The sequence below is a fragment of the Schistocerca americana genome, chromosome 1, assembly GCF_021461395.2.
Source record: "Schistocerca americana isolate TAMUIC-IGC-003095 chromosome 1, iqSchAmer2.1, whole genome shotgun sequence".
Classification (NCBI taxonomy): Eukaryota; Metazoa; Arthropoda; class Insecta; order Orthoptera; family Acrididae; genus Schistocerca; species Schistocerca americana.
In genome coordinates this window covers 1,266,930,832-1,266,956,933 of record NC_060119.1, presented here as the reverse complement: position 1 = coordinate 1,266,956,933, position 26,102 = coordinate 1,266,930,832, and the positions used below count along the sequence as shown (strand labels likewise).

The following is a 26,102-nucleotide window of genomic DNA, read 5'->3' as shown; positions in this document are numbered from 1 at the left end:
AATCCGTGGCCTACTAAGTGTGCATTTGTGCCTTGATCTCTGTTAAAATTATTGCTGTTTATTCTAATTTTGGCCACTTCTTTCATAACAGAATCCATGTGTGATGGTCCTCGGGGAAAAATTCACATTTTTCAAATTTTATTTTATGCTCACTTTCTAGGCAAAGTACAGACAAGGCCAACTTCTCAGGTTCTCTTTGTTTGATGTGTCATGATGCTCTGCACAATGCTTCGGAACAGTGCAAATAGTTTGATTTATGCCAATGCTACCATATTCACAGGCAACACCATACACTCCAGGAACTCGAAGACCTATGTTGCCTTTAATGGGATGTAATATACCTGTTACCATGGAGCCAGGCTGGAACACTGGTCACAGGCCATGTCTTTTCAGCACATGTTCTATCTTACTCATAACTGCTCCACAGTATGGAAGGAATGCAGGTGGCTTGACCTCTTCCACTGATCCACATGGTATCATACATTGGTCTCTGATCTTTGAAGCTGAAAATCTAACATCAGGTCCTCACGGTTGGTTTTGACTAATTGAATTTTAAGATTGTTGTTGCAGAACTAGCCCAAAAAATACTTAGTATAGTAAATAACAAATTATGTTGCATCAACAATTTGGAACATATGTCTCAAAACTCAGAACCAGATCAGAGAATTGTATAAGCCTTACCAAGCCTGAAATGTGTCAGACTTGATCAAAACAAAGAGCTTTAGATCATAATACAAAAAACGCTCTTAAAGTAAATAATCAAACTAAGCCCACTGTAAGCAATGAACCAACTTGCAGCAAAAATGCATTACTTTTGTTACGTATAAATGTACAGTCTCTAAGAAACAAATTCAGTGAACTACAGTACTGGCTGGAGAAATTCAGTGTGGCATTCTCTGTGTGAATGAACATCCATTTGGCTACTCACTGGCAACAAGCTACCATAGACCAGACAATGCTCATGGTTGAGCTTCCAGAACCTTTATTAGGAAGAAACAGAAATATAACTGCTGATAACTGGTTCTCCTCTATGATGATTGAAAGACTGATTGAAAATGGTTTGACTTACATTGGAATGATGCACAAAAATAAAGGGGAAATGCCACCAGAATTTTTAGCCAATAAACAATGGGTAGTAGGATCTACATTATTTGGTTTTGTGAAGGATAAAACATTGGCATCTTATGTCCCAAAAAAGAACTGAAGTGTATTGGTGAGCTCATTAATGCACCATGACAATTCAATCAATGAAAACAGTGGAAAACCTGAAGTAATTGAATTTTACAACAGAACAAAAGGTGGTGTTGATACTTTAGATCAGAAATGTGCCAATTATTCAGTCTCTAGAAGAACTCAAGGGGGGCCATGTGTAATTTTTTCAGCAATATTGAATGTTGCGAGTGCAAATGGACTTGTATTATGGAAGGCATAAAATGGTGGAAAACATTTGAAATGTAATCATTACATAAAAGAAATTGGACTAAATTTGGTAAGGCCATTTATCACAGAAAGAAAAGGAGAATATTCTTCATTTTCAGTAGATGTGATGAGTAGGATAGATAATTTTCTAGGGGCAGCTGACAAATCACAAAATAACCTACAACTAGAAAATTCACCTTGTAATCAAAGTGGCTCACAAAAAAGAGGAAGATGTTAGTTATGTGGTCCTAAAACTGACAGCAAACAATCACAAAAATGCGACAGATGTTTTAAATTCATCTGTAAATGACATGCAGAAAAAAAGTGTTGTGTTCCAAGTGCTATTCTTAGTTCAGGTACTGTTATAGATAACATTTGGACACTTCCAAGATTCATTTTCATTTATTTTTTTGTGATTGATGACATAAAGAGTCCCTATTTATGTTAAGGGGAAGTTATGAGAAACTCCATAGCATATCTAGGTTTTTTAATCTAAGCCTTTTTTATAATCATGTAGCATTCCAAAGTAAGGTACTAAAAATTCTTGTAAAATATGAGACATAGGACTTAAAGTTAAAAAAAATAACATAATGTAAAATTTTTGCTCAATAAAAATTGATTTATATTTAAAATAAAACTTATTTTAAATACAATCATTATACATTTGCATATGAATTATATCTTTTATGAGGATTATGTTTAATTCTTTCCAAGGGTCCATTTGGACCCATGATTCCAATTATGTCCATCAAAATATTGATTCTGGAAAGGAGGCAGATGGCAAAACAAGAGGGGAAGTAAAAATGTCGCAGTTGCTTCATGACATTTTTATAGACAAATCAAAGGAACAAAATCATATAAAACCTGTAATAAATGGACTATCAGATTATGACATGCAGCTCCTTGTTTTAGATGTAAATTCTAAGCAGATTATCAAGACTGCTAAATCTGAGTACAGGAGAGTAGTCAATCAACCAAACTTGAGTATTTTAGAAAACTGCTCAAAGATATGAACTGGAAAGGTGTTTATAGTGCTCATGACATGAATGAAAAATATAACACATTCATAAACAATGTCAGTACCATGTTTGAAAACTGTTTTCATCTAAAAGTTACTCAAATTAAACAGAAGTCTATAATAAAACCATGGATTACACAAGGAATAAAGATTTCCTGTAAGACAAAAAGGAAAATGTATCTGTCGACCAAGAATAGCTCCAATGCTCATGATTTAGCTAAATACAAGGAATACTGTAAGATATTACAAAAAGTAATTCAGACATCTAAACAAATGCACTACGAGAAGAAGATAGCAATGCCAGGGAACAAAATAAAAACAATATGGGATATAGTGAAAGAGGAGACTGGTAGAACCTGAAAGGAACAGGAGCAAATAGCACTAAGAGTAGATGACACATTAATAACTGATGGGCATAGTGTGGCAAATCTATTTAACAAGTACTTTATGTCCATTACTGATAGAATGGGATTATCAGGATAAGTAAATAATGCCCTTGAATATCTGAAACTAGCCTTTACAAATAGCTTCAGGTACATGAATATGTCACTCACTTCACCAAAAGAAATAACTTCCATAATAAAATCTTTAAAAACAAAGCATTCTAGTGGTTACGATGAAATATCAACAAAGTTAATTAAGACATGTTCTTGTGAGTTTTGTACAATTCTAAGTTACTTGTGAAACCAGTCAATTATAACTGGGACATTTCCTGACTGGCTAAAATATGCAGATGCTACAGACCGATTTCACTTTTTCCAGCATCCTCAAAAATTTTAGAAAAAGTAATGTACAGGCAGCTTCTCAACGATCTGACCACAAATAACATACTATCAAGAACACATTTTGGATTTCTGAAGGGTTCTGATATCGAGAAGGCTATTTGCACATACAGTGAAAATGTACTTAATTCATTAAATAACAAATTACAGGCAGCAGGTATTTTCAGTGATTTGTCAAAGGCATTTGATTGTGTGAACCACAACATCCTTTTAAATAAATTAGAATTCTATGGTGTCAAGGGCAGTGCTGCAAAATGGTTCAAGTCATACCTCACTAACAGGAAACAAAGGGTGTCAGTGCAAAGGACTAGTGAATTAAGTCATCAGTCATCATCACAATGGGAAGAAATTACATGTGGTGTCCCACAAGGATCCATCTTAGGGCCATTGCTTTTTCTTGTGTACATTAATGATTTCTCACCAGTTACACTGCCAGAAGCAGAGTTCATTTTGTTTGCAGATGACACAAGTATTGCAATAAATAGTATGTCGAGTGTAGTTCTAGAAAGATCTGCTAATGGTATTTTCATGGATATTAATAAATGGTTTAAAGCCAACTCACTGACATTAAACTTCGAAAAGACTCACTATATGCAATTCAGAACCTGTAAGAGGTTTCCACCCAGCATATGCATAAAGTATGAAGAAGAGCAGATAGAAGAGGTTGACAGTCTTAAATTCCTGGGATTACAACTTGATAATAAATTCAGTTGGGAGGAGCACACCACAGAACTGCAGAAATGCCTTAACAAATCTGTATTTGCAATTCGAGTGTTAGCAGACATAGGCGACATAAAAATGAAAAAGCTTGCAAATTTTGCCTACTTTCGTTCCATAATGTCATATGGTATAATATTTTGGGGTAACTCTTCAAGTCAAACAAAAGTTTTCAGAGTCCAAAAGCATGTAATATGTATTATTTGTGGAGTAAATTCACGGACGTCCTGTAGAAACCTCTTCAAAGAACTGGGTATACTAACTACTGCCTCTCAGTACATTTACTCCTTAATGAAATTTGTCCTAAATAATATACATCTTTTTCCAACAAACAGCTCAGTTCATACATACAATACGAGGAACAAAAATGATCTGCACAACGACTTAAAGGCACTTACTTTAGTTCAAGAAGGAGTCCACTACTCAGGAACACTCATCTTCAATAATTTGCCAGCAAACACAAAAATTTTAGTTACAAATAAAGATCAGTTTAAAAGGAGCCTGAAAGGCTTACTAGTGGCCAACTCCTTCTACTCCATTGACGATTTTTTAATAGAAACAAATGATGTATTGTATATATTCATACTATTAGTATTGTTAAAATGACATGTTCCACATCCACGAGGATCTCCTCAGCACGGATCTATGGAACAAAAAACTAATCAAATCTAATCTAATCTAATCTAAACATAGTGGTTAGCACATTGGACTTGTATTTGGGAGGACAACAGTTCAAATCAGCGTCCTGCCATCCTGATTTAAATTTTCTATGATTTCCATAAATCGCTTTGGGCAAATGCCAGGATGGTTCCTTTGAAAGGGCATGGCCAACTTCCTTCTCCCTCTTCCCCAATCCAATGGGACTGATGACCTTGCTGTTTGGTTCCCTCGCCCAAATCAACCAACAAACAGTCATTGAATATTGCAGAATGCTGGTGTTTGTACAGACACTGAATATTCCAAAATATACAAACATAAGGTATTTCAAGAACCTTCCAGAAATGATAGATACTAAATAACAAATAATTGCTCTTGGTCAGGTTTGAAGTGGAGACCCACAGCATGTCAGCCAGCACTGCACCACACAGCATGCGCCACAGCTTGTGGCACTACTACAAAATAGTCACATTACTCAAAGAAGAGACTTCTGATCTTATTCAGAGGCATAATAACAGTTTTCTTTCCTGTATATCTCCTAAAAATGGAGTACACAGGATGTATAATGAAAGTGGTACAATAAGTGTTATTCAGGTGGCATCTGGAATATGGATGTGCTCCTAAATTTAAATAATATAAACTCTGAATGCTGTTAATGGTTGGTAAGCAAGAAATTTTACATGATTTAAAATGCACAAACACATACCACAGGCAGGCATGTAAACAAAATGAGTCATGTAAAAATGATATAGAGAGATTTTCATGTTACCACTCTCAGCTGTAGAGCTACAACTGTATACACACAGAAAAAAATGCTAATAAAGAGCCTAATATGACTGTAGATGTTCAAATGTATTTTTATTTATCAAAAAATTTTATTGTTTTCCTAATGCTCTCATGTGGTTAGATCTTGACAGCTCTGCTAACTGAAAATGTGGCAACCAGCATTCATATTTTGGTGAATGTAGGCTGCGTGTTAAATTAATTAATTCACCGGAATAATAATATTCACATTGATTAACTATTTGTTATTATAATTTCTCAGGTTTATATATGTTGAGACTGCCTTCTTGTGGAAATGGTGGCTGGATCATAATGAATCTAAGCGACAACAAGTGATAGACCTTATCAACTCTGGCCAGCTGGAGATTGTTGGTGGTGCCTGGAGCATGAATGATGAAGCAGCTACGCACTATCAGTCAACAATAGATCAATTCACATGGGGACTGAGGTAAATTTTGTTATGGTTATTATTATTTTGACAATATGATGTTTTTTAACAAAGTTTAACATTTCCTTTTTTATGATTAGTACCAGACATTATTTTCCTGTTTCCAACATAAAAGTTAAACATTTTCCTAGAGACTTCATAATCAATTATGAATTAAATAATTGGTGTACTGTATGTTATTTTCCCTTTTATCGCCTTTCAGGGAAACAATTTCTTGTTTTTACCCAAGTAAAATGTAACTGTATGTTTCTGCCTGATAGACAAGTGTGACAGATGTGAATATAACTACAATAATACAAGTATTGGACTAATTTAAAATCCCTGGAATACAAGACATTTCACAAGCTGTCAGGCAGAATACAAACAGAATTTTATAAAATGTGTGTTTGAAACTATTGATAGAAGGAATCATAAAAGATAGGAACAAAATATCTTTATCCTCCTTGAAAGTAAGCCAATAGCAAACAAGATGTTCAGAAATAAATGAAAATAAAAACATAACATAATTGGTCAGTAAATTTTAAGTTTTTATTTACAGTATGTTTCAGAGGCAGTACTCAGTCATCAGTTGTAGTTCTGATGTTTAGCTCATTTCATTGCTCACATGAAACAAATGATATATAAATATTTAGTGTGTTTTAAGTTTATCACCTAAGCTGTAGTTATGCACTTTCCTCAAGTTCACAGCATTTGAACTGAACACATTGACTGTTTAAAAACTTCATCAGATGTGTTACAAGTATTTAGCATTTCCCTGAATACGAAGATTTTATATGATTTTATTTATTTATTTTTTCCTTACTGTTATAAAAGTGGGCTTTAGCAAGTAGGTTACACATTATTGTGGCATGCCAAGTAACTTTTATTCAATGTTCCACTACACTTCAGAGAGACACAGATATATGACACAATCTTTCATCATAGTCACCAAGTCTCTGTAAACAATGGTTGGAACATTCTACCAATTGTTCAGTTCACAGAGCCATTAGAAAAGTATTGTGTGACTTAGAAGTTGCTTGGTGCTAGCTAGATCTAGGCTTCCCAATCAGCATCACCCACCCCTGTGTCACCTTTGTCACATTGTTGCCACCATTTCATCATGGCTGGATGTGGCATTGCATTTAGTCCATATACCATCAGATTTTGCAGTGAATCTGTGTGTAATTTAGACATTTTGTCCACTAGATTGGAACTATCCTGTGTATTTCAACTTTGGAGCACATTTTCAGTTGTTCCACCAATTCACTTCCACACTGTGATGCATCTGTTGTCAACACCAAAGCATAAACGTGTCTGCAGGAAACCTGGAACATGTACTCTCTTCTGATAATGCATAACTCTTGTTGCAAGATGGTATCAGTGTGGGATGAGATGTAGCTACTTTCTGAAGTCCTTATGTACAAAGTTATACATAAATGGATAGTTTTTTTACGCTTTTGTTACACAATTTCTTAATATTTCTAGATAAACAATAACTGTACATATTTTAATCTTCAAATTTTTTTTTTGGTCCATATTATTAAAAAGATGGTGAGTCATTGTCAGGCACATGAAGAAGATTGAAACATTCACTAGGTGTTAGATGAATCCTTCTTTGAGCTAGAGCACACACACAAACACACACACACACACACACACACACACACACACACACACACACACACACACCTATACAGCTATACAGATACCTTCTGCTGGCTGAAACACAATGTTAGGACTGAAGTTCCACAGGTTGGCTCAGGTAAGGGATTGCATTGGGTGGAGTGGGTGAGTGGAGAGAGGAGCTAAGTAGCAGGAGAGAAGGTTTAGAGACGGTGCATTTGGCTTAGAGAGAGGAATCAGGTGTACAGGATAGGAATACAACACTTGGGCACCAGCACTGATGAGTTCATGCAGTGCATGATAACAAAGATATAGAGAAGATGATTGGAAGGATTTGAGAGTATAGCAGAAGGGCTGACTGTGGGGAAGGGGGTGTGGATGACTAAAGTAATTGTCCTGGGGCTGGGTAGGGGTGGGTGTGGGGAGGGGGCTAGTGGGTATTGATACCAGGAGGGTTACTGTAATAACTTCAAGTTGAACAAATATATTTCAAGGAAGACAGATCAAGTAAACAGAGTAAGACGTGTGTACACTTTAACAGTCAAATCGTAACTGAGTCCAAGTCTAGCGGCCGCTGGCTGGCTGACTGCTTAGGTGGCACTGCTGCTGCACAGCTGGCAGACAGCGCCGCATGTAGAGGACGCGCGTAACTGCATGGTGGCACTTTGAAAGATCAGCGAGTCACAACACTTTTCCCCCTTTTGAATTTTTTGCACAGGTCTTGATGGAGGTGGCCTGTAGACTGCTAACATCCATAGGTGTTGTTTGACTGGCCGTAAAGTTTAGAGGAGGAGGCTTCCCGTACAGACGGAAGTGTCCCCGATGTTAACGGGTCGAGATGACAGGAGACGTGGGGGTCGAATCTGCTGGGACCCTGTGCACCAATCTGCTCATTGCGGCAAGTCCGGTTGTTATAACAGGAGACATGGGCGATGTGTCTGCGTCCGTAGGAGAAGGAGGCAAGTAGAGTTGCTCCGACAGATGATGGTCATCTGGTTCCTGCATGGGCACATCTCCTGGTGGCATCAGTTCTTGTGCTGGCACCGATATGAAGGTGAGAGGACTGCGTTGTGAGTAATGAGAGATTCCAGTATCCCGAGCATCAGGTAGAGCAAAAGGTGGTGTAGCGGCATCCAGAACAGGTGTTGCCGGCACACGAGGCCGAAGCTGGTCCGAATGACGCACTGTAACACCAGTGTCTGTCTGGATTTCATACAGGCATCGGCCACAGTGTCGTAAGATGCGGCCATGACTCCATTTGGCCACCTGCCATATCCCCGTACCCATACAAGGTCGTCGGCGGTGAACCGGCCAAGCGAAGGCACCCCCAGCCGTAAGGTGGAAAGCCGCAGAAGATCAAGGAGCGTGTGGGGCTGTCGGCCATGTAAGAGCTCAGCCTGGCTGTGGTCACCCATGGGGGTGAAACGGTAAGAAGCCAGAAATTGGAGAAGTGCATCAGCAGCAGAAGAAGTTAGGAGTTTCCTCATCTGAGCCTTAAATGTGCGGACCAGTTGTTCAGCCTCACCGTTTGACTGTGGATGGAACAGAGGGGCCGTGACATGCATGATGCAGTGACGGGCACAAAAATCTGCAATATCGGAAGTGGCAAATTGCGGACCATTTCCAGTAACAAGAGTAGAGGGAAGCCCTTCCAAAGAGAAAATGCGAGCTAGAGCATTGGTGGTTGCCGCGGTGGTAGGCAGCGTGCAATGGACAATGAAAGGAAAGTTAGAGTAGGTGTCAATAACGAGAAGCCAATAAGTACCTAAAAAAGATCCCACAATGTCAGCATGAATACGCTTCCAGGGCATCTTAGGCGAAGGCCACGGTGACAAAGATGACTTCGGGGCAGCGGCCTGTGACGTGACGCACAAGGGCCGCAGGCAGCGCCCATGTGTGTGATTTCAGAGTCGATGCCGGGCTAGTACACATGACAGCGCGCCAGAGATTTTGTGCGAGAGACACCCCAGTGCCCTTGGTGAAGGAGGCGCAAGACCAAAGCATGCAAAGACGCAGGTACCACAACACGCAGTGAAGCATTTTCGGTGGAAAGGGGGATAACACCATGCCTAGCCATGAGGCGGTAACACAAAGCATAGTAGTTCCACAATGGATCAGAAGTCTTAGCAGATGGACGATCTGGCCAACCCTTCTGAATACAGTGTAAAACCCGGGAGAGGGTAGGGTCAGAACTCGTAGCAACCACCAGCTGGTCCCCAGTGACGGGCAACCCATCCACAACCCGCTGCTCAGCAACATCCAGGTGGAAACAGAAAAGTTCGTCCCTATCAAATGCCAGATCAGGACCCATGGGAAGGCGAGACAGTGCATCAACATTCACATGTTGAGCCGTCGGCCGGAAACGAGACAAGTAAAGAGCCCAACGCTGGAGGCGGTGTGCAGCCTTGTCGGGGAGTGACGTTGTTGGATGAAACAAGGAAACAAGTGGTTTGTGATCCGTAACAAGATGAAATTTGGATCCATAGAGAAAAACACCAAACTTATGAAGAGCATAAATAATGGAGAGAAAGCTTCTTTTTCAATTTGAGAATACTTTTGCTGGGCATCCGTGAGTGTTTTGGAGGTATAAGCAATGGGTTGTTAAGAACTGTCAGAAAAACGGTGCGCAAGGACTGCACCAACCCCATATTGAGAGGCATCCATGGCAAGAACAAGATGTTGACAAGGTCGATAAGTAGCCAGGCATGGGGCCTGTTTCAGCATAGCCTTCAATTTCTGGAAAGCCGCATCGCATGACGCGGACCAGTGAAAAGGCACGTTTTTATGCAACAGGTGAAGCAACGGCTGAGCGACCAAAGCATCAGATGGTAAAAACTTGTGATAGTATGCTATTTTCCCCAAGAAGGCCTGCAGTTCCTTAACAGATGTAGGGCGAGGAAGGGCATGGATCGTAACGACAGTTTGCTGAAGCGGACGAATACCACCCCAAGAGAGTTGAAACTCCAAGTATGTGATAGGTGCCTGAAAAAATTTTGATTTCTGGAGATTACACTTAAGATCGGCAACCTGTAAGACATGAAAAAGTGTGCAGAGATTTTGGAGATGTTCGTTAGTGGTGGAGCCAGTGACAACAATGTCGTCCTGGTACTTTATACACCCAGGGCCAGTGAGCAATAATTGTTCCAAGAATCGCTGAAAGAGAGCAGGGGCACTGGCAACCCCGAATGGCAATTGTTGGTATTGATAGAGGCTGAAAGGCGTGTTAAGGACCAGAAACTGCCGGGAAGCAGTGTGGAGAGGAAGTTGATGATAAGCTTCTGACAGGTCAAGTTTAGAAAAATACTGGCCTCCAGCAAGTTTAGTGAACAATTCTTCAGGTCGAGGCATAGGGTAAGTGTCAATAAGGCATTTAGCATTTACAGTGGCTTTGAAATAACCACAGAGACGAATATCACCATTTGGCTTAGCAACGACAACGACAGGAGAGGACCACTCACTTGAAGTGGCAGGAAGCAAGACCCCTGAAGCAGTGAGACGATCCAGCTCCCATTTGACCTGATCACAAAGGACCACAAGAATGGGCCGAGCCCGAAAAACCTTAGGGCGAGCAGTGGGTTTGAGCGTGATACGAGCTTCGAAGTCGTTTGCACGACCTAACCCAGAGAAAAAAGGGACAAAAATGTCGTCGACAAGGAATCCAATTGGGCATAAGGAATAGCATCAGAGACGATATTGACAGAGTCATCTATGGAGAACCCAAAAACGCGAAAGGCATCAAAACCAAAAAGATTCTCCACATTACTATGGTCGACCACAAATATGGAAACAGTGCGAATGACAGATTTGTAAGATACCTCAGCATCAAATTGTCCCAAGAGAGAAATCTTCTGTTTATTGTAAGTCCGTAATAGCCTAGTGACAGGTGACAGGATAGGAGAACCGAACTGAAGATACAGCTGAGAATTGATGATAGTGGCAGCAGAACCAGTATCCACCTGCTTGCGAACATCTCGACCAAGTATTTGGACAGTGAGGAATAACTTCCCTGAAAGGGAAGAAGTGCAATTGACAGACAACACAGAATCAGAATCAGCATCATGTTCATGAACATCATGTATGCGGTCGGATTTGCAAACGGAAGACACATGACCTTTCTTTTTCCAATTGTGACACACAGCCCAACGTTGGGGACAATCCTCACGTGAATGTTTCGTAGAACACCGCGGACATGAAGGAAGTTGCCGGGGGTTTTGCTGCAGTTTCTTAGCGGGTTGTTTACGGTTAGGCCGAGGCTGCACGTGGGAGCGCACTGCGGCCACGTTGGCTGGCGGGGACGCGCCGCACACGTCGTCAACAGCGCACAGAGGTTGTATTTCCCCGACATGACCCCACGCCTCTATTTGCGCCCCAGCGGCACAAGAAATTTCAAAAGACTGCGCAATAGAGAGAACTTCATCTAGAGTCAGATTTGCCAACTGAAGGGCACATTGCCGAACTTCTTTGTCGGGTGCCGACCGGATAACAGCATCCCATACCATGGAATCGGCATAAGATTCTTTGTGAACGTCAGTAACAAATTGACATTTTCGACTGAGGCCGTGAAGTTCAGCAGCCCAAGCGCGATAGGATTGATTCAGTTGTTTTTGACAACGGTAAAAGTCAACACGAGAGGCTACCACATGCATTTGCTTTTGAAATTAGCTGGACAGAAGTGAGCACATTTCAGCAAAGGACAAAGACGCAGGATCTTTCAAAGGAGCCAATTGCAACAACAACCGATACATTTGAGGTGAAATCCAGGAAAGGAACAGAGACTTACATGTTTGTTCATCCACGACATGAAATGCCAAAAGTGCTGATGAAGACTTTTTCGTAATCAGACCAGTCTTCCGCCGTCTCGTAAGGAGGAAAAGTAGGTAGAGACAATGTAGAGAGACGCCCCGCATTTGATGCCGCAACGAAATCTCCAATCGCATTTGTGAGAAGCAGTTGCTGTTCTATGAAACCTTGCAATAGTTGCTCTAAAGTAGCCATGGAAACATGTGGGTCAACGATGGAAAAGAAAAATCCCACCCTCGTCGCCAATTGTAATAACTTCAAGTTGAACAAATACATTTCAAGGAAGACGCAATACATGAAAGTCACAGATCAAGTAAACAGAGTAAGACGTGTGTACACTTTAACACTCAAATCGTAACTGAGTCCAAGTCTAGCGGCCGCTGGCTGGCTGGCTGCTTAGGTGGCACTGCTGCTGCACGGCTGGCAGACAGTGCCGCATGTAGAGGACGCGCGTAACTGCGCGGCGGCACTTTGAAAGATTGGTGAGTCACATCAGTTACAAGAATAAAAGATGTGTTGCAAGGGCTACTCTCATCTACACAGTTTAAAAAATCTATGGAAAGTATCCTGACAGCATGGATTGCATAGCATTTATTGATATTAAGCGTATAGTGCTCAGCAGTGTGTTCTGCCATTTGGTGATCTACTTTCTTTTTGCACATTGTTTGGCAGTTGCCAATCATTCAGGTTGGCAGCCGGTTGTTGGTTATGTCTGTGTAAAATGCTGTGTAGAAATTACAGCAGAGCTAGTGTATGATATGACAGCTTTCACAGATGAACCCGCTTTTGATGGGATAAGATAAGCCTGTTGTAGGGCTGGAGAAGAATGTGCTGGAAAGTTGAACAACCCAGGTCTTGCAAGCGGGTCTTCTCAAGACCGACTCAGAGGAAGGCCTCGGCGCTTGTTGGTGACGTCACGTCAGCGAGGCACGGCCAGCGCCAGGTCTGTTGCAGGCATACTCGTAATGGTGGTGTCTCCTTCTCTGACACACAAAAATGTTAAACTATTGGCGGTAGTTGACCAACACACATTGTTCTGTGAGATTTCTGCCATCAACTAATTGTGCAGTTCATTACACTTCTTAACAAATAGTGTACTCCTGAACTTATATTTCCACCTGTTTTAAGGATTGACACACAAAAACAACTTCATGGTCCAGCAGCAACAGATTTCGTGCTTCTTTACCTTATTTCTAAATCTGAGGAAGTTACGTTTGTACTGGGTTGCTTTTACAAGAAACTGTGAACATATTGGTGCTCTTCTTTAGGTATCGAGGTTGACTATGGGGTGAGGAGCACTGAATGTTAATGAAATATCTTGCGATTGTACACGTTGGGGAATGGGGTGGGGGACAGAAGAAGAGGCAAAAGAGAGATACTTGTTTTAGCAAATAAAATTTTTTATCTTATAAAGTTTCTCCTTTTAGTTGCAAAAGGGGAATATTTATCTTTTCTAATGTGCATGTTTAAAAAAGTTTAAGCTCGGCAGTATTTTATATATATGAAGCTATTTTGTTTCCTGTTTAGAATTCCTTTCGTTGAAAACAACTGTAATCTAATGACTGACAACAATTGGACATTTACACATGTAAATTAGTTCACGTTTCCAGTGACGATGTCAAACGAAAATAAATAAATAAATAAAAGAAACGAGTTCATTGTAAGGGGGTTGGGGTAAGTTTCGATAACAAAATGGATCAAGTAAATATAGTTATTTGAATGTAAAATTTCTGAAGCTTGCAATGGGGCAAAGCATCTCTTATAATGACCTACATTTGTTTCGACAGGATTCAGTAATACGGAACTATGATCTTCATTTGTAACTTTACGATAGTAAGAAAATCTTTCATCTAAATAAAACTGCAGAATCCAAAACAATACCAAAAATTTTGTCCAAAAATAAGAGATTTATAGTGATAAGCATGCTCAGGCGTTTCTGCCTGCAACCGACCTGGCGTTCGCCGTGCCTAGCTGACGTGACGTCACCAACAAGCGCCGAGGCCTTCCTTTGAGTCAGTGTTGGTCTTCTACTGTGATATGACCCATGTGGCAAACGGTTGGGAGTGAATATTGTATACCTTGGGTGGGTGGTAAAATGTTGATTTAGGAAAGGTATGAAGGATTATGGATAGAATGTTCCTCATTTCCAGGCACGATATTATATAGGTGAAGCTCTGGAGAAGGATATGGTTCAGTTATACCAGTCAGTGATGGTATTTCGTGAAAAGGGGTGCTCCTCTGTAGTTGGTTATTAGAGTGGTGGGTGAATTAGGGGCATGTGACAATATGTGGGGAAAATCTGTCTGCACACTATGGACTACAGTGCCTCTCTGTGAAGGCTTTTGGGGGACTTTAATGCACTCAGCAAGGGAGTTTTCATTACTGCAGATATGCTTTCCATGGGTTGTCAGACTATAAGAGAATGATTTTTTGGTGTTGAAGGGATGACAGCTGTCAAAATACAGGAACAATTGATAGTTAGTGGCCTTCATATGCACAGAAGTATGGATGGAGTGATCAGGGGCATGGAGGGTAAGGCCCAGGAATGTGGAACATTGGGCTGAGGAGGCCCAGCTCAACCAAATGAGAGAGGAGCTGTTGATGCTGCAGAGAATTGAGGACAGGTCATCTTGGTCCTGGGTCCTGATCATGAAGGTATCAATGAACCTGAAGTAGACATGCGGTTAGGCAATTAGGGATGTTAGGAAGGTTTCCTCTAGATGGTTCATTACAAAAATTGGCATAAGAGGTTGCCAGCATTGGCTATGGCTACTCCACTGATTTGTCTGTATCTCTCCTTGAAAGGGAAAGTAGTTATTCCTGAGGATATAATTAGATAGGTGTATAAGAAAGAGGCGGTGAGTTTGGAGTTAGAAAGACAATGGGAGAGTTAATGTTTGATAGCACCAAGTCCATGGAAATAGGGGATACTGGTGTATTGAGAGGTGTCATCCACTGTGATCAGTAGGGGTTCACGTGATAATGGGGGATGATGGCTGAGAGTCAGTGAAGGAAGTGGTGTGTGTCTCTAATAATGAGAGACTAGGCTACAGGCCATTGGTTTGAGATGTTGGTTGACAAGAGTAGAGAGTCTTCAAGTAACTAACTACACTGGAGCATCTAAGATTGTTGGGGCTTATGGGTTTTGGGAAACATGTAGAATGTATTGCGTGAAGGAATCATTATGTCTTGCTGTGGTTACTTGAGAAAATCTAATATACTATGTGTGATATTATTTATTTCTTAGTTAGCTAGTAGATTATTTGAATATTACACAGAATTGAAGTTAATACTTTTATTTAAATTTATGAAATATTATTATTTATTGGGTAGTAAAAACTCTGATTCTATGAAGTAATGCCTGTAATGATACATCAATTGCTTTCCTCTTTAGTTAAATACAGCATAATATTTTCTTAATGAATTCGCTTTCTTTTTTTTTTTTTTTTTAATTCAGTTTCGTTAAGGAGTGGATCTGAAGCTGTAGGCTGCATTACACTGTACAATGAGCCAACAACAATGGCATACCACTTTGAGTCAGATGTACTTAAACATAAAAGTGATTAAATCAGGATATACTGCCATCTACAAACTGTTACATAATGTCTTTTTTATGTAATAACTAATTAATAAAGAAATAACAAATCATCTGATGCAAAGTTCTACATTTACTGAACTGATCTTGTCTTTTACATTGACCTCCTCCTGCTTCAGTGCACTTTTGCACATGCTCTAATATTTGAATGTACACTTTGCACAACTCTGCTACACCATTTCTCAAAATTTCATTACAAATATTGTTCTTCAAGTCTTATAACATTATTGGTATTTTTCCATATACTTTTCCCTGTACCCTGTCCCACAGATAACAGTCACAAGTGGTTAGTTCTGGCAAATGTGGCAGCCACAATCCTTTGCTAACAATCCTTTCTTCTTTTATGAATTCATGACATTGGCTCATGTGAAGTGTGACAGTTTGCACCATCTTGTTGAAAGACACCATATGTGCATTCATGGAGGAAACACTCTGTGTAAAATTCCTCAAGGATTCACATATACACAGCAGTGTTTATTCTTGTTTCAAAAAATTTGGGACCCACAATCTGACTTGCTGACATGGCACACCACATTCTGACTTTTTCGCCATGAAGCAGTTCATCTTTAGATTAGATTTTAGATTAGATTAATTATTCATTCATTCCATATGCCCATAAAAGAGGGAATCCTCCTGGGTGTGGAACATGTCAGATAAACACATTACAAAAATGTAAATAGAAAACTTGAGTTTCATTAATTTTAATGATCCTCAGTCAATAAACAGTAAAATTATATACATGAATTAAAATTAAACTTCTAATATTTACAGGTTTAATACTTACATCTGCTTTCATTAAATCCATCATTCCTATAGTAGCTAGATACTTGGCTATTACAAACAAGTATTGTCAAAAATCAAAGTAAATTATTCATTTCAATGATCCTCCGTTAAGAACAGTCAAATTATGTACAAAATTTAAAATTAAACTTGCACTGTTTACAGACTTGAAACTTGCATCTGCTTTCCACACATCCATCATTCACACAGTAGGTAGTTACTTGGCTGTTACAACCAAGTAATGTCAAAAATTAAAGTATAATAAATTTTCATTAAAATGGTCTACTGTACTTGTTGAGAAATTCATGGATGGAATAGGAGAGTTGGTCACCAAAAATGTATTTATCTTCTTCTCATAATGCAGGTGTTTAGATTTCTGGATAAACTTATTCAATATTTTGCAGTAATTTCTGAATGAGCTATAATTCTCAAAGATGTCCCTACATATCAGATAGAGTTTCCTTTTTGTCTTATATGATATCTTTATCCTTTGTGTGATCCATGGTTTCTTATTAGACTTCTGCTTAATTTGAGTTACCTTCAGGGGAAAACAATTTTCAAATAAGGAGCTAACTTTATTAATGAATGTTTGTGTTTTCCATTTATGTCTTGGATGCTGTAAACATCAATCCAATTAATTTCTTTGAGCAATCTCCTAAATTTCTCAGTTTTTGACTGTTTTATTGGCCTTCTGTACTCAATTCTGATAGATGTTTTACCCTGACAATTTTCAAACTTTAATGTTAAGTGTTGCATGTCATGGTCACCAGTGGTCATAGGTGTTGGAGAAGTACCCTTTTTAGGATAGGTAGGACAGAACAAAGTCAAGTTCTGAGAGAAGTAAAGATTGAAACAAACCTTCAGTTTGATAAAGAAATCAAACAGCATAATCCTGGCACATTGGATCAGCAAACACAGCTGTTGGTTAAAAATTTACGGCAATCAACAGAAATTTTATTTCCCCCAATTTCATCTTGGTAAATGTGAAATGCCAACTGTCTTTAGTGCATCAAAATATTCGAGGGCTCAGAAGTAAAATTAATGAACTACTTATGTGCATTGATAAATTAGAGTCATCTCTGAACATCATGTGACCACTGGTATAGATATGTTAAACCTTACAGAATTTAAGTTAGCCTCCTACTTCTGTAGACAAAAGATGGAGAAAGGAGGAGGAGCCACATTTGTTAAAAACAGTTTTAAATTTAAGAATATTGACATTAATAAATTTTGCTTAGAGCAGCACTTAGAAGCATGTGCAACAAAGATAGAATTTCATAATAGGTACTTTATAATAGTAGCCATCACCTTCAGGAAATTTCAACCTGTTTATAAACAGTCTTGAAGATTTATTATCTCATCAAAAATTAAAAAACAAAGAACTAGTGGTTGCTAGTGATTTTAATATAGATGTCCTGAAAGACATTGTCAGTGAACAGTTACTGACATCAGTTACATTGTCATTCAATTTAATTTCTACTGTAAATTTCCCAACTAGGGTATACAAATGTTCTAAGACTGACATTGGTAATATATTTATAGACAATTCTAGGCAACTAAGCCACATTACAAAACCAGTAGTAAATGGGCTATCTGACCATGACATGCAACACTTAACATTAAAGTTTGAAAATTGTCAGGGTAAAACAGCTTCTCTGTACATGGACTACATCTTAATCGTCTGGGCAAGAATACTCTAGCAACTGACATCAACAGAGCTATTGGGGAAACAAAATGCGATAATTCAAATGTGATACCTTGTACCTCAGATGTCATACACACGAAAGACAGAAGTGATAATTATATATGCCTGCAGAGCAAGCAAACCGAAATAATTCCTCACTGCAGTGTCAAGACTGTTGATTTTTTAGGATAAAAAAGTCCCTCAGTGTTCCCAATTTAGAAACTATCAATTTGTGTGATAATGTTAACCTTGAGAAGGATATATCCTCTCATGATTGTACTAATGTATCATTTTTACATTATAATGTTGACGGCTTGGGTAACAAAATCGATGTATTTGAGGCCTTAGTTACAGATCTAGCTCCACATGTAATCGTGGTTACAGAGCATCAAAAAGCTAACCATAATATTCAGTATTGTAAGTTACAGGAGTATAATCTTACTTCGTTTTTTTGTAGAACAGAACATAAAGGAGGGGGTGTTGCTACTTACGTAAGGAAATGTAACCTAATAAGTTCTGTAGAAAAAGTATCATGGGTTAAGGATTATTGTATCGAGAGAGACTTTGAAGCAGTGATAATTAAGTTAATGATTGTACCCGTCCCACTTATTGTGCTAGGTATATATCGAGCCCCTTCTGGTAATCTCGAGGTTTCCTGGAAGCACTGGATAGTGTATTGGGGAAGCTAAGCAAGGGTGGCAATACAGTAAATATTGTAATGTTAGGAGACTTTAATATAAACACACTAAGCAACAGCCAGGAATGCAAAGGTTTACAAGACTGCATAAGATCCTATGATATTAAAGATCTACTTGGTCATGTGCCCACTAGAATAACTGAGTCAAGCAGCAGTTCCATAGATCATGTGATGACCAATTATGAAAATGTTGTTTCGGCACAGACTGTAAACGGGCACATATCTGATCATCTAGGACAATTATTAGTGATTGGTTGTCTTAATAAACTTAAACAAAACAAAAAATTTGAGAATAGAAGATTATTTTCTGAATACAACATCACCGTGCTAAAGAATACTTTGGGTCAAGAATCTTGGGAATCAGTTTATAGAGAAAGGGGAGTTGACAGCAAATGGGAAGTATTTTTAAAAATTTTAACTAGACATATTGATATTACTATCCCAGCAAAGAAGATGAATGTAAATAAAAATAAACCTCCAGTAGTCAAACGTGTAAAACTTGATGAAAAAACGAAAAGACTTAAAGAAGGAATGGAGTATATGTATAAGCTACACAGAGAAACCAGTCTTGATTCATATAAAGAGGATTATAAAAAATATAAATATGAGTATCGCAAGGAAGTAAGGAGAAGGAAAGTAGAACATATTAGTAAACAGATCCGAAATTCTGACTGTGTCTCAAAGTCGTGCTGGGCAGTAGTTAATGATATGAGGAACGCTGATTCAAAAACTAAAATTAATAATATAGAGTTAAGTATACATAATGATAATTTTTCTGATCCTTATATAGTTAGCAATATATTTAATGATTACTTTATAGATGCTATTGAAAATGATACTTGCATGAAACAGGAGAGGCCGTTTAAATATGATAAGGAAAAGGAAAGGGACTCTTGTATGCTACCTACAGTAACCATCAAGGACGTAACAGAGCTAATTGACAACCTAAAAAATAAAAGATCAGCTGGATGGGATGAATTCTCTCCTTTTCTACTGAAAAAATGCAAGGGTGAGTTAGCCAGACTGTTAGTCCATCTAATAAATTGTGTACTTGAAGAAGGTGTGTTTCCAAAGAAACTGAAACTTGCTTTAGTTAAACCTTTATATAAAAAAGTGGAAAGAAAACAACCACAGAACTACAGACCAGTTGCCTTAACGTCAGTGTTTGGTAAATTAATTGAAAAAATAATGCTAGAAATCCTAATTGAGCACTATAATATGAATAACTTAATAGGAGATTTCCAATACGGCTTTAGAAGTGGTCGGAGCACCATATCTGCAGCAGTACAGTTTGTACACTGTCTGATGGAGAAAATAAATGAGAGATACGAAACGGCAGGAGTGTTTTTAGATCTTTCCAAAGCGTTTGACAGAGTCCATCATGGCGCTCTTTTAAGTACACTTGCTTATAATGGTGTCAGTGGGAAACTGTTGCTTTTAATAGAATCTTACCTTAACCCTTTTAGTGCCAAATACGATCTGATCGTGATCCAGATTTTCGGCGAAAAATGCCAGTAACGATCTGATCGTGATGCCTTTCTCATTTATTTTTTCCGCGCTTGAAGGCAAAGTTGTTAGTATTTCCTAGCGAATGAGAAAGGCATCACGATCAGATCGTTACTGGCATTTTTCGCCGAAAATCTGGATCACGATCAGATCGTATTTGGCACTAAAAGGGTTAAAGATAGACAACAATGCACAGAAGTTGTGTATGATAATGGAGAGGTAATTGCAAAAAGAAGATCAAAGATAAGGAACGTAAATTTTGGTGTGCCACAAGGCTCTATCTTGGGCCCCTTCTTGTTTATTTGCTACGTGAATGATTTCCCAAAAGTATTAGACACCAGTCATCGTATTACTATGTATGCTGATGACACCTCTGGGGTTTGCTGGGCACATAGTAATGATGACCTAAATTCAGTGGTACAGAATTTTGTTGAAAAAGCCCAAACACATTTTGAAAAAGAAAACCTGAGGGTCAATATTAACAAAACTAATTTAATTTATTTTAAGACAAGTAGTTCATATAAAAATACTGTTCTAAATGAGGACATTCAGGAAAATACCTGTTCAGAATGTAAATTTCTGGGTATATATATAGATGACAGACTTTCATGGAATCAGCAAATAGATCATGTCTGTGGTAAAATAACATCTAGTCTGTATTTACTAAGGAGATTAGTTCAATATTTAGATATCGAAGCAATAAAAATAGCATATTTTGGGTTGGTGTATCCCCATCTATCTTATGGAATTGTATTGTGGGGTGGGTGTAGCCAATACAATATAAAAAGGGTATTTGTATTGCAGAAAAGAGTAATAAGAACTATGGCAAAAGTAAGACCCAGAACTTCATGTAAAAACCTGTTTATTAAGTTTAATATTATGACTATCTATGCAGTATATATGTTTCAATCAATATTATTAGTGAAAAAAGACAAAAAAGTGACAAACAGGAATATGGAAATCCATGATTACAATACAAGACAAAAATCAGACTTTCATATGGTGAGCAGACGATTGAATCTAACAACAAATACCCCATTCATTAAGGGAGCAATATTTTATAATTCTCTGCCAAACAACCTGAAACAGCTTTCTGGTAGAATTTTTAAAAACGAGTTAAAAAATGGCTTGTATTGAAGTGCCCATACAGTATGGTGCTGACATGATTTGATCTCAGGAATGCTATATTAAATTTACTTCAATGATATTTTACTTAGTAGCATGTAATCTATTTATATTGTGTATCAATAATCTGAATGTAATTATTGTAACATTGCCCATGCATGTTAAATACATGTTTCGAGCTGTAAGATAAATAAATAAATAAATACATCTATCAGAATTGAGTACAGAAGGCCAATAAAACAGTCAAAAATGGAGAAAATTAGGAGATTGCTCAAAGAAATTAATTTGATGAATGTTTACAATATCCAAGACACAAATGGAAAATACAAAACATTTACTAATAAAGTTAGCACATTATTTGAAAATTGTTTTCCCCTGAAGGTAACTCAAATGAAGCAGAAGTCTGATAAGAAAGGGATGAAGATATCATGTGAGAGAAAAAGGAAACTCTGTCTGATGCGTAGGGACACCTTTGATACTAGCATTATAGCTCATTACAAATATTATTACAAAATATTGAAGAAGGTTATCCAGAAATCTAAACACCTGCATTATGACAAGAAGATAAATACATCCAGCAATAAAATAAAAATAATATGGGATATAGTTAATTCAGAGACAGGTAGGACCAGAATTGAGGAGGAACAAATGGCTCTAAAAATAACTGAAACCCTGGTAACAAATGCATGTTGTGTTGCGAACCATTTAAACAAGTATTTTGTCTCTGTTACTGATATCATGGGGTTGACAGGTTCAGTAAATAATGCAATGGAATATCTGAGACCAGTGCACACAAACAATCTAGTAAAATGGAGATGACACTTACTTCACCCAAAGAAATAGAATCCATCATAAAGTCCTTGAAATCAAAGCATTCTACTGGTAATGATAACATATCAACAAAGTTAATAAAAGAGTGTTTATGTGAGCTTAGTCATATCTTAAGTTGTTTGTGTAATCAATCACTTGTCACAGGAACATTCCCGGACTAGATTAAATACGTTGAAGTTATACCTCTCCACAAGAAAGGGGACAAAGAAATGCCATCAAATTACCAACCGATCTCACTTTTGCCAGCTTTTTCAAAAATCTTTGAAAAGGTTATGTTCAAGCATCTACTTAAGCACCTTAGTGGAAATAACATACTGTGAAAGTCGCAGTTTGGGTTTCTTAAGGGTTCTGATATTGAGAAAGCTATTAATACTTACAGCGAAAAGTCCTTAATTCATTGGACAACAAATTAGAGGCAACTGGCATATTCTGTGACCTGTCAAAGGCATTTGACTGTGTGAATCACAGCATTCTTTTAAGTAAATTAAAATATTATGGCATCACTGGTACTGCTGCAAAGTGATTTCAGTCATATCTTACTAATAGAAAACAATGGGTGCCATTATGTAACACTTCAGAGGTAGGCAATCAGACATCATCTGACTGGGAAGAAATTACATGTGGTGTTCCCCAAGGTTCCATAATAGGCCCACTACTGTTTCTTGTGTATATTAATGACCTGTCATCTGTTACATTACCAGATGTCAAGTTTCTCTTATTTGCAGATGATACAAACATTGTAATAAATAGTAAATCAAATATAAATTTAGAAAGGGCAGCTAATCAAATTTGTACTGGCATTAATAAGTGGTTCATAGCCAATTCACTGTCATTAAACTTTGAAAAGACCCACTATATGCAGTTCAGAACTTGCAAGAGATTTCCTTCTGGTGTGTGTATAAAATATGATGACATGGAAATAGGAGACGTTGAGAGTGTAAAATTCTTGGGATTACAACTTCATAATAAATTCAGTTGGGAGCAACATACTAACAAACTGCTAAAGTGCCTAAACAAGTCTGTATTTGCAATGTGAATGATGTCAGACATAGGACATATAAATATAAAAAAATCTGGCATATTTTGCTCATTTTCACTCCATCATGTCATATGGTATCATATTTTGGGGTACCTCCACAAACAGAGAAAAATCTTTAGAGTACAGAAGCGTATAATAAGAGTAATGAGTAGTGTGAATCCAAGAACATCATGTCGAAACCTATTCAAAGAATTGGGCATACTAACCACAGCTTCTCAATATATTTATTCCTTAATGAAGTTTGTCGTAAATAATACATCTCTTTTTCCAACTAAGTGCTTAGTACACAATATCAATACTAGGAATAAGAACAATATACATAAAGATTTAAAATCACTTACTCTTACCCAGAAAGGAGTACAGTATTCAGCAACGCATATTTTCAATAAGTTACCAGCAACCATTAAGAGTTTAGTTTCAGACAAGGCACAATTTAATCATAATTTAAAAGATTTTTTGGTGGCCAACTCCTTCTATTCCATCCATGAGTTTCTCAACCAGTGCAGTAGACCATTTTAATGAAAATTTATTATACTTTAATTTTTGGCAATACTTGGTTGTAACAGCCAAGTAACTACCTACTGCGTCAATGATGGATGTATGGAAAGCAGATGTAAGTCTTAAGACTGTAAAATGTAAATAGTGGAAGTTTAATGATCCCATGAACATAAATGTTAGTATCCGACACCCAGGTCGATTGCAGGCAGGAGTCGATTGTCGAGCGTTGCAGGAGGCAGTGTGATTCGTGTCGTGTGAGAAACATTACTGAGAAGACGGCAAGAATGGTGGTCAAGCCGAGTTCAGTATCAATGGTGGATGTGCCGGGTGAGCAGTAAATGGTAAATTCACCGGAGTATGACAAATGAGCACGTCCCTCTGATCGTCGCGGGGTTGACCCTCATCGATACCGATTCGTGAATGATATAAAACCAAAAGCGACAAGTGACGAATTACGTGTTTTGCATATAAACCGTGTCGGCCAGCAACAACCATGGATTGCAGTGAGGATTGTTGTGAATGTTAACCATCATCATTGTATGTTATGAAGTACTTAGAATCCGCAACCAATGAAAGATATAACTGTAATTAAATGTGTTAGGCGAAGGTAGCAACTGCCTCAGAATTTGTGTGTTATCAGAAAATACATGTCAATTTGTACATCACAACCTTTATGGTCTTTAATAATAGACAAACTTTCAATCATCAACTATTACATCTCAGAACAGCTGCACTCGGCTGAAACACCCCCGAAACCACAGTAGAAAAACCGATAGCTTTTCATTCATTAAGCACACGGTCATATAATCATATTTAACTGTTCGGCGGCTTCGGTAAATCACACAAAACCTGATAAAGGCCATAACGGGGGTGTTTCACCTTGGCTCCCACGCCATGGACAGTTACAGTCTTCGGATCTGAACAATGATTTATTAAGCACCATTTTTGGTTTCAGGGGAAAGACAATGGCAATTATCGGATGATTTTAGCGCAAGAATAATTCAGTATTGTCGTTTTCATGACTAAAATTGTGTATTTCAACAAGAAAAAGTGTAATACGTTGTATTAATGGTGAAATTAGAAATCGCGGGAACGAAGCACATATTTAGACAATACAGTGCAAAAGTGACTGGGGTACACTAAACAGTTTGTTTCTACAAGTTTAAGTGACAAACGCAGCGTTAATTAACAATGTGTGGAAGTATGGACACGAAAACTCGCATGAATTACTGTAAAATTCGTGCTCTAAGAAAAAGCGCGTTTGTACATAATCGCAGATGAACCAGCCAAAACTCCGTTACGAAAGTATGAGGAGCATGCTTCCAAGTGACTTTGTATCCGAAAATATCTTTTGAACGGTGTAAGTCGCTCAGTTTGATGTGGACCTATAAACTGTTACCGTATTTGCGGGTGTTGGCTATGGCGCAATTGTTGGATGACGTCACCCTGACTGTGAGCGGCCATCCAAAGCATTTGAAGCAGTTCACGCTCCATGACATCAAGGGTTTGGATAGCGGAGGTGTACTACACTGACCGGTGACTACCGCAGAGCCAAGTGGCTGAAGTAGAAACAATGACGACGCGGAGTTTGACATCTAGTGGCGAACCCCTGAAGCATATGACGCCTGTGCCAACTACTCGCCGATCAGCGGTTCCATCGCGTTGCCAACTGCCGAACTACGTTATTCTGTCAGCGCGATGCGCCGCGGACTTCGCTATGCATACGGCGCCACACTCAGTTACAACAACGCTTCGCCTGACAGCCGTCGCGCCGGAGGAGCCAACGCCAACACGACTAGTAGCGCGACTTCAGACGTCAAAACATCGCGACTTCGACTAGCATCGAGGGGTGAGTGAGGATGATTTTGCTGGCGCAATATTGGTACTGCACTATCCTCAGAGCACGGAAGGAACATCAAATTGAATTTGGCAGTTGCAAAAAATAAAAAAGCATTATTTTTTAACTTTTTTTTGCGAGTTTGCTCTGAAGCATGGTATGCTAATATGTGGGTGTTTCCATGCTGTACAGCACAGAATAGTGTCTCATTTGCATTATTTATTGTAAATTACATGTTGATATATCTTCTAAGTGGTTGTGTATATGTTACTTCTAGAGTTTGT

At 38.4% G+C, this 26,102-nt stretch overlaps 1 protein-coding gene across 1 annotated transcript in view; it reads left to right on the top strand.

The window, feature by feature from the left end:
• Window positions 1-26,102, top strand: part of LOC124598929 (lysosomal alpha-mannosidase-like) — a 258,417-nt gene that overhangs the window by 70,837 nt on the left and 161,478 nt on the right. The window contains exon 4 of the mRNA XM_047136036.1: window positions 5,639-5,824. Coding sequence (XP_046991992.1) covers window positions 5,639-5,824 — 186 coding nt within the window. The remainder of the gene's footprint in view (window positions 1-5,638; window positions 5,825-26,102) is intronic.